Raw genomic sequence first — 9,635 nt, 5'->3', positions numbered from 1 at the left:
AATGTCAGATCACTAATGCAACTGAAAGAACTCTAGCAGGAAAGGACTAATTCATGAGAACGAATGCAATATTATGCAGTTTGGTATGGACAAATGAACAAGTGCTGTTTTAATTAAAAAGGAAGATCATAAGGTTTATGTTTAAGAGACACATACCTCATTTGTCTTCTGCATTTCTTTAGGATCTTCTTCAGATGGCTCGTATTTCTTTTTGCAGCCATCTTCGGCATGCCTGAAACAGGTATTTGGACAATTAAAAAAAGGAAAATCATCAGCCTAACATTAGTTTGTGAACTTTCTGCTTTTAAAGCTGAAGGAGAGAGAGAGAAATGCACACTAAAAATACTGAAATAGAACGTGATCACACAACTTTTAACTAGCCAATTTGTCCAAGCTTTTTTGTCTTGAAAAATTATGTGTACCAGCTTCAAAGATATCCTCTGGACATCAGTAATTTAAAGCAGAGAATATTAGTATGACAGTATTAGTACCACAGTTGTCCCTGTAAAATGGACAAGATCTCCTTGTGCCATACATACCAGTATGTAGACAGATACGTACATGTGTACACAGCTATGTAAAACATCAATTTAAAGACTAAGCCAAGCTGACTGACATATTAGATGCACAAACATCTGAAAGCTCTCCCTTCTCATTCCTTTATTACCATTCTGTGCAGGAAAAGCCACATAGAGGCCACTACTGCAGTGTGAGCTGCAATATATTTAAGCAGCTATAATTTGATTTTCTGCTTGAACTTCATGCTTATCAGTAACAAAATTATGTGAATATTTTAAGAGAAAGTTGTTAAAATGGGTAAGGCTAACTGCGAAGTTGAAGAGAATGTTTTAAATTTGTAAAAAATGAGTATTCAAAAACTTAATTCCTTTTGAGCAAATACATGAATACCTTGAATCTCTTTTTCTTTTTCTACTCAAAGCTACTTTTTTTTCTAAAAATTTCTGTTCTTTAAGCACATCCTTAATGCTGGTACCAGTAGCTTTTGACTCAAGACTTCTTGATGAAGGTTCTTCTAAGTTCAAGCCACTTTTTCCTAAAACAATACACAAATGGTGAAATACATAAGCAAGTCATTATATTACTGTTTCAGCTATAAACATGACTGAAAAGCAGTACAGAGTGTACTAACATGTAGCAGAGAATACTAGTGTATATGGGTATTCATTGCATTTAAGCAACGTAATGATGTATGAAAGGATATATGAAAGACTGAAGATATAGAACTTTGTATTAATAATTTGTATTACACATTTTTCCATTAGATCACTGTTGAAACGTCAGGGTTTTAAGGGAAATGACTACAGACCTATTACCAATATTTTAAGCTGAATGCTTTTTTCCAGAGTGAGCAAGAGCAGGGTGGCCGGGGCTAATGTTATACTTCTCATACCTTTAGCATTTTGATTTCCAGTTTTCAGGGATTTTGTTTTTTCTGCAGCCTTCTGTTTACGTTTTTCTTCAAGTCTCTCTCTGTTAATTTGTCTTCTTAGGAGTCTCTCTTCTTTTTCTTTGGCCTGGACATACAAAAACAAGGAAAAGAATTAATTTATCATTAGGTCAAAGAGTATTCTTTGACTACAAATATATGTCTAAACCCCACAGAAAACAGAACATTGTAGCTTGAGGCAAACTAAAAAACCAAAACAGTCCTTAGAAATTATTACATGAAAGTTAATGGAGTCCTCTAATACTTCTGTGAAGTGAAACTAGCTGAATTCCAGTTTCATTGCTGCTTAACACCACGGATTGAGGCTATAAGACCTTCTCAAAGAATATATCTTATTTTTAATTTTATTTATATATATAAAATACATACATAGTATATATATATTAAATATATATAAAATACATGTAACTATAACCCCTACCCTATATTTCACCAAAGGAAAGAGATCTAAAAGAACTGCTGCTCCCTCTTCTGTGTGCTGGTCCTTCTTCCACAGAACACAATGAACATGCTTAAACCTCTCTTTTCACTCTCAATGGCTGCAGACATGCTACAGACTACTGATTTCATGGACAGCAAGAACTACATTTGTAAACAGATGATGTAACTAAGTAGCCTGCAGTAGTCAACACAAGCCCAAACTACACAAAGTCCCACTGAAGGCAGGCTGCAGGTAGATATGGGCTACTTTTTCCACCCAAATTGTCATTATATGCATTAAATCTATCGAAGACAAGTTTTTTCGTATGTGCAGCAGTTCTTACACTCCCTATCGAATCACTCAGTTGAGAAAGAATCCACCTGTTGCTGTGATTCTGTGAAGACATTTAATAAGTAAATCCTCTGCCAACACCAAAAGACTGTTCACTTTAGAGCGGGGGGGGGGGGATGGGATGACAGAAAAGTGTGTTGTTGCTTTCACCACGAGAAGCCTTCAAGCTATAACCAGAGCGCTTTGCTGGAGAGCAGATCATGCAATATTGGTGGAAATCTGAAGGAGGGGAGTTGTAACACAAAAGGAAAAAAAAAAAGAAAGCAAGTGAGATGAAACAGAAGACTCCCCCTCACAAACCACCATCAAAGAAGAAGTGGAATTTCTGTGCTGAAAAGTTTAAGGAGCCAGAATGTGAGTGGTTACAAAATTCACACTTACAATGGACTGACGGCGCTGTTCTACAGTTCGTTCATCATCAGAATCGCTGAAGTATTTGGAGTACAAGAAAGGCTTACGAACATAAGCATGACGAACAGGCTTGGCTTTCCCATCACTCAGCTCATTAGCATGAGGCTTTGTCTTACTTTGACTGTTTTTTTCCTCTTCATCTGAAGAAAGTTTGGTGAAGCATAGAGATATATTGATAAATTAGGGCAGTGCTTTCAATGTAACTTTTGATGAGGCAAAGCTACTCAAAATGTATTAGCAATTATTTATTCTAAAAACATAGACAGTTAAAAAAATTAAACCCTTTAACATCAAAGTATCACTAGATTATGAAAACCTGAAAGGTATATTCATGTGTTTGTGCACACCATTCAGCCAAAAAACTGTAAGATACAAACCCCAGGATAAACTGGGATACAACAGTTGGGCTTACCCTCTTGCCTGTAATCACATTGCCTCTTTACATAAAGTATTTAGTAGTTAACACCGTGCAAGAGGTCAGAATATAATTTCTGCTACATATTAAATTAAGCTTCTTCCCTACACCAAAAAAATTTGTACAATATTTGAGTATGTAATAACTAGATAGGCTTACTGAAATATATACACAAAGCATTGTTGTTTATACTCAGGCAAGTATTATTCAAGTAAAAATAAATAAATCTATTTCAGTTTTATCAGGATTATTAGAAATAAACAAAACCACTTCTGCTCCCTACCATACGAATTATTTATATCCCTGAAATATACTTAAGGCTTGTTTTCACTTCACAAATATTTAGTCATAACCGAATGCCATCTCTCCTGTTTAAAGGTAACACCAAAGCCAGAGAATATGCAAGTAATTCAGTGCTTCTAAATAATATTCTTAGAGCAGAAAAGCTCACAGCACACTAGAGACAAGTCATTCACGTACTAAGGCACTGTGTATTATGAAGTGGAAAGTCTTATTAACTGCAAAAGCCCCATATCCACAGAAATCAGAGTCTGAGGTCTGCTCTAGACAAGGAGAACACAAAAAAAGGTAACCCAGTCAGTGAAAAGATTTGGTGTTTCCAAGCTCTTAAAGCTAGATCCATTCCTGTTCCTTCCACTGTGGCCATGTAGAATTTGGAAATTCCTGCAGTCCTAAAGCTCTAAAACCAACCTGATCTGCAAAGTCAGCTACATCCACTACCCTGGGGTCACAAACAAAGCACTCCAATGTTATACCAAATTCACGGCAGAAGGGAGAGGAAAAAACCCCACAGGAAAGCGACATATCCATCACTATTGAGTGTTTTTGTCGCGTATGGAATACTGTAGCACAAATAAGATTTACAATGTTTAGAATATGTCAAGCTATTAAAAAAATACTCAAAAGTTTGTCCAATCCTTGTTTTTTTATAACTGCACATAAACTATCCATTCCATATTCGAGTTCCTTCTCATAAATATGTACAATAAAACATACTGCAAAACCTCAGATTTATGATATGATGCACTCAACAAAAGTGTTGCATATTCTTTCTTGCTACTTAACAACCTAATTCTTTTACCATCTGATGTGATCTCCCCCTCTTCAGTACTGTCAGAAATTACAGTCTCCTCTTCACTCTCCTCTTCAAAGGAAGAAAGGTCACTGGTATGGACAGAGCTGACAGTGATGTCACTGAGTGCATCCATATCTGAATCTACTGACACATTTTCTTGCAAAGAGAAAAAGAGAAAGAAAGGGCTGTAATGCAGCACAGTTTGAAAAACTTTTCTTACCAAAACAGTGATTTTGCCACTGAAAACAAAATTATCTTAAGAACATGAAATAGGGAAAAAAAAAAAAAAAAAAAGTAACATCTTAATGAAATGCTCTTAGGCTAACTGGTTTACTCAAAACAAAAATCACCCTGAGGTACAACTAGAAACTTTAAATGCAGACTGGAATCATTGAGAGAACTTGCCAGAGTAAGGCAGATGACCAATCACACACTTCAGGAATCAAAGCTCATCTGATTCCTAATGTGGGTACCTCAGTTAATGGAGATGAACCAAGACCTAGCTGTGGCTAGCTAGACAAATGTGCCAGAACTAGCAGAGAACCCACATTCCAAATATACTTCTGATTCAACTCCTGAATACACTTAAACCCCCCCACCCATATCCACATCTTAAGAAAGAGCATTGCCCACACCATACCTTCTTTAGTGCTTTCAGTTGTTTTATGTTTATTGCTATTTTTTTCTGGTACTAACTGTTTCACTGGTTCTGAATCCCTTGCTTGCTTTTCTTCTTTTGACTTCACAGTATCATCACTTTTCTTTGAATGGTCGGACTTCTTGTCAAGTTTTTCCTTCTTTTCTTTTCTTCTTTCACCTTTTTCACTGCTGTCTGGTTTCTTGTCACATTTATCTAATAATTTACTCTTTTGATCTTCATTTTCCTGTTGAATTTCTTTACTTGTATCTTTATTTGTAAAAGTCAAATTATTAGTATCCTTTGCTGAATTTTTAATTTCTTCACTTTGGCAGGGAAGCTCATTTAAATCTTCACACTTTCCAAATGTTTCAGCCCCTTCTCCAGAAGGATCACAAATTGCTTTCTCTCTGTCTGGCAAGTCCTCTGCATTTCTCTCTCTATCAGTGCTACCATCCACACTCTGCTGAGATGAGAGTCTTTTTGCAACTTTGTCGTTGGTTTTGGGATTTGAGTTCTCTGTTGAAGCCCTGGCAGCACTTGCTTCTTGGTTAAGAGAAGTTATTGTTTCTAAAATGGACATTGCATCACTAGCTACATTGCCACTAGGAGCTGTAGCAGAGACACCTTGAATAGTAAGAAAGAAAATAGTTTTAGTTCATCTTGGTTTCCGTAATACCGTTCAGATAGAATGTTAAGCAAGTGAAAGGAAAAAGAATAATTACTTTATTTAAAAGAAGTAAAAGTAACTAGAAGATTTGACTAATTTTGCATTTAGAAATTTTGGTTTAAAAGGAAAAAAAAAAAAAAGAACAATAAGTTGCATTCCTGCAGCAATTATGATCTTATTACTGGAGATTCATTTTGGTCTGCGACATACCGCTGTTCCTGAGATCATGTAAAGAAAGCAGAGGCTGTCTATGGGAAGGATGTTCTGAACACAATCCTTGTTCAACTTTACCACCATCCCAAGTGGGATGATGATGACTCTAGAGAAGCACAATATAGAATACTGCAGCAGAACGTCTGTATTACGTACTTCTGGTATCTCCATAAACGACATGGAAAATGGACTCAGCATATTGATTATATAACAACAGGACCATCATAAATACCTTATCACTTTCCCATCCTTGTAGAACCAACTCTGAAGATGGATGAGAAAGGGTTAACTGGACTAGCACTAAGAGCTGCAGCTGGCTTGTTAACCCACTTACTTTAAAGGAAGTGGGCCTCACAGGAAAAGGGCTAGGATTTAAATAAAGGGTCTGGTTACAAATAGATGGACTGCTATGGAGTCTCTTAGGAAGGGAAAGAATGGACAATTACCTGCAGGAGAGTTTAGAAGTCGATACCAGGCAACATAAATGAAAACCGTAAAGAAAAAGTGCTGTGGTTATAAGCAAACTAAAGATTGGCTGATTTACAGCAGAACTTAAGCTCCTGAGAGGACCTTACCCATTCAAATTTTATGGCACACAGCAACTGCATTAAGACAGGTAACTGTCTCACAGGTAGTTTTTTTCCGATCTACCAATGCACATAAAAATTGAATCATTCTTCTCTTACAGTTGTGTCTTATCTGATCCTATAATACTCAGAGGGCCAAACCGCGAGACCAACTTTCTTCCCTACAGTAAACCAATCCCTTGTAATCTCAAGCAGGAGTGACAGAGTGACATGGTGGTACATGGCGATGTCTCTCTCGCCTTCTACCTTTATACATACAGTGAGAGACAAGTATTGTGGCACGCTGCCTGGAGCTCAGCTTGTTAATACTGATGCTAACAGTTTTCTGCTAGCAGCAAACCTAGTCAATATTTTTGCTCTCTTGAAAAACAAATTTTTGTTAACAGACTGCTCGGAGAAATGGTAGAATACCTTGTACTGTAATAGAAGCATCTGTTTTCTCCTCACTTGGAGCTGTACTGGGGCCTGCCTCCTCTTTGTGATTCAATGTGGCTAAAAATTCATGGACAGCTTTTTCCACCTGAGGTCTGAATGTGTGGTTGATCTTTGGGTCCACAACCTGAGAAATAATTCTGTCAATTCCAGATTCCAACATTCCAGACCTGGAACAGAGTTACATGAATACTTAATAAGAAAAATGACTTTTCAAGAACACCTTGATGAAATATGCTCCTTTAGATGTGACGAAAACACTCTTAAGAGCCTCCAATGAAGCATTAACATTTTCTGAGCATCACTGCAGCTATGTATTTAGCCAGCTGCCTGTACTTCAACAGCTCTCTCTATGCCTTATGAACGAAGAAAAAAATTGCTAGAGAAACAAAGCAATCCAACTGCATGGAATTAACACAACAAACAGCCTGTTGTTATGTCATTACTGGTTATGCCTAGAAATGTTATCTATCTGTAAAAGCGACATTTGTGGAAAAAAATTAAGAAGAAACCTGATGTTATCAATTCCCATGGCACAAGACAGATGAATTGTAGATGGCGTGAGGGACAAACGACTACTTGACCAGACATCACCACCCTAAGTTACTTTCTGCCCAGTACAGTGTGACGCCTCAGAGTTCTGCAGCTTTAGAGAACACCCTTAATATTCAGTAGAATCAAATAAATGGCAATAGAGAGCTTTATGTCTATGGGTTCTCTCTAGACCCCTGTAATCTTTTGTGGAACACGTACTGCCTCTTGTCCTCATTCCCTCTTTAAGAAGAACTAAAAAAACCCCCCCCAAACAAGAACTGCTCCCCTCCCACCAAACAAAATAGCTCTTCAGTACAAGTTATCAATGGTACCACTACCACATAACTGAGTAAGTTTGTTCCCAAATCCCTTGTTCGACCCAGTTTAGTGACAAACTCATGCTACTTTGAAGAAATTTCCTAACGCTTCTTATGACTCTAACTTTTGAGAAGAAAAACTAGAGGAAGCCTCATGAAAAAATGCAACATCAGGTAAGTGCGTGACATCATTTTGAGGTAACAGCAGTTCTGAAAAAAGTCTTTTCTGTCTAGTTAGATTTACATCCAGTTGTTTTGTTTTGTGAATTTGGCTTTGTACTCTGCAGAGCTTAGCTTGCTGAATCCTTTTAATTGTCCTTAGCCCAAAACTTGATGATAAGAGCAGTTTTATTTACATCTCCCTTAAAAGAAACAGTAAAGACAGACTTCAGCTAGGGCGTTACATCCCAAGTCAGAAACAAGCTTTCCACCCCTGCATCAACGTGGATCAGACAAAATAATATCTGCAGTCTAATTCTGACTAATGCTGATGGCGAGCTATCTGAAATGACACCACTTTTTAAATGCTAAAAAAAAAAAAAAAAAGCAAAAGCGTCTTCAGAAGTTTCTTTGAAGAAAGCAGACACTTTACAATTGACCTACAGCCCCCGTCACCCATTGCGGTACACGAGCGTGTTCAAACAGAGAAACCCCAGAGCTGTCACTTACTTGAGAACCTGCTGCCTAATGTTATTTCTCAGCTGGTTCTTGTTGAGATGAGGACTCCAGGTATGGGTTGCCAAATGATTGGAAACAAAGTTGTCAACGCGCTGTCTCAAATTCTGGTAGGCAGGCTGGAAAGCAACGACAGAGAGGGAGGATGGACAGGAGGGCTCTGATGAGCAGTCACCCTGCCGGCGGCCGGGCGGGAAGAGCCGGGAGCCCCGCCGGCCCCCCCCAGCCCACTGACGGCGCAGCCGCCCCCTCTGCCTCGCAGCGATGGCAGCGTGCTAAGCGCGCCCGCACGGCTAGAAACGCCCCGCGAAACCAGGCGCGTCTGTGCCGCCGGCCAGCCCACGCTCCCCTCCGACAACACGGGCTCCGGCCTCGCCCGCCGAGAGGAGCCCCGGGGCCGCGGGCCGGGCCGGGCCGGAGCCCCGCGGGGCCGCTGCCCGCCTCCGAGCGCGGGGCGCGCTGCCCCCCCCTCCCCGCCCCGCAAGCCGCCGCCGCCGCCACCCCCGGGCCGGGCCCCGCCGCTCTCGGCCCGGCCCAGCCTGCCCGCGACGTGCCGGAGGCCCGGGGACGGCCGCCGGCGGGGCGCCGGGACCACCCCCGCCCCCGAGGCGCCGGCCGGCCGGCCGGCCGCCCGCACCTTGGTGTCCACGTCGGCCAGGCAGTCGCGGCGGAACTGGTCGAAGAGGCCCTGGCTCTTGAGGTGGTTGACGATCATGGAGACCAGCTCGGGCTCGGCCGCGCCACCCCCCACGGCGGCCCCGGCCCCCGGCAGCGGCGGCGGCTGCTGAGGGGGCGGCGGCGGGGGCGGCGGCGGCGGCGGCGGGGGCTGCGGCTGGGGGTTGCTGGCCATGGGGGCGGCGGGGCGGCGCGGCCTGCGCGGGGCGCGGCTGCCGGCTTCTCCCGGCCGGACCGGACCCCGGGACGGGGCTTGTTACCGAGCGGCGGCCGCGGCGGCGCTGACCCCGGAAGCGAAAGGGAACGGAGGGAGGAAGCGGCGGGCGACCAGAAGGGAAGCAGGGACGACGGCGCCGCCGCCGAGAGCGGCGCCATCGGCGCGAGGCGAGCACTGGCGGCGCCGCGCGCAGGAGCCGCGGGCCCTTTAAGGAGGCGGAGGGGGGCGGAGCCGCCGGCGGCCCGCTCCAGTGAGGCCCCGATCCGGCGGCGCCGCGGGGGGGGGGGGGGGGGGAGAAGTCGGCGGAAAGGGGGGGCGGCCCGGGCGGCCCCTCAGCCCCCGCCCGCCTCGCCGGCGGCAGCCCCGCCGCGCCGTTCCGTGACGGCCGGCCGCGGCTGGGCGCTGCGGGCAGCGCGGGGGCGCCCGGCGCCCCGGCCGCCCGGCCGCCCGGCGCCGCGCCGCTGCCGCCCTCCCCGGCGGTGCCCCCGCGGCTCGGCTCCGCCCCGCCCCGCGCCC

At 43.4% G+C, this 9,635-nt stretch overlaps 1 protein-coding gene across 4 annotated transcripts in view; it reads right to left on the bottom strand.

Moving 5' to 3' along the window:
- The window catches only part of BOD1L1 (biorientation of chromosomes in cell division 1 like 1), a 38,388-nt gene extending 29,016 nt beyond the window's left edge, over positions 1 to 9,372 (bottom strand). For 2 of the 4 annotated variants that reach the window (XR_007505717.1, XR_007505718.1), the window contains exons 1-9: positions 8,865 to 9,372; positions 8,222 to 8,346; positions 6,681 to 6,871; positions 4,803 to 5,426; positions 4,169 to 4,318; positions 2,622 to 2,791; positions 1,412 to 1,535; positions 910 to 1,054; positions 157 to 232 (exon numbers count right to left, since the gene is read on the bottom strand). Coding sequence is in view for 2 of the 4 variants with exons in the window: in XM_049797804.1 (XP_049653761.1) it covers positions 157 to 232; positions 910 to 1,054; positions 1,412 to 1,535; positions 2,622 to 2,791; positions 4,169 to 4,318; positions 4,803 to 5,426; positions 6,681 to 6,871; positions 8,222 to 8,346; positions 8,865 to 9,077 (1,818 nt within the window). In the remaining 2 variants the exon portion in view is untranslated. The remainder of the gene's footprint in view (positions 1 to 156; positions 233 to 909; positions 1,055 to 1,411; positions 1,536 to 2,621; positions 2,792 to 4,168; positions 4,319 to 4,802; positions 5,427 to 6,680; positions 6,872 to 8,221; positions 8,347 to 8,864) is intronic. The other 2 variants (XM_049797804.1, XM_049797814.1) reach the window with 2 other exon arrangements.
- Between the last annotated feature and the right edge of the window lie 263 nt (positions 9,373 to 9,635).

Source organism: Accipiter gentilis, chromosome 3 (assembly GCF_929443795.1).
Source record: "Accipiter gentilis chromosome 3, bAccGen1.1, whole genome shotgun sequence".
In the NCBI taxonomy this organism is placed as follows: Eukaryota; Metazoa; Chordata; class Aves; order Accipitriformes; family Accipitridae; genus Astur; species Astur gentilis.
The sequence above is the reverse complement of the archived record's forward strand: the minus strand, read 5'-3'. Positions and strand labels throughout refer to the sequence as shown.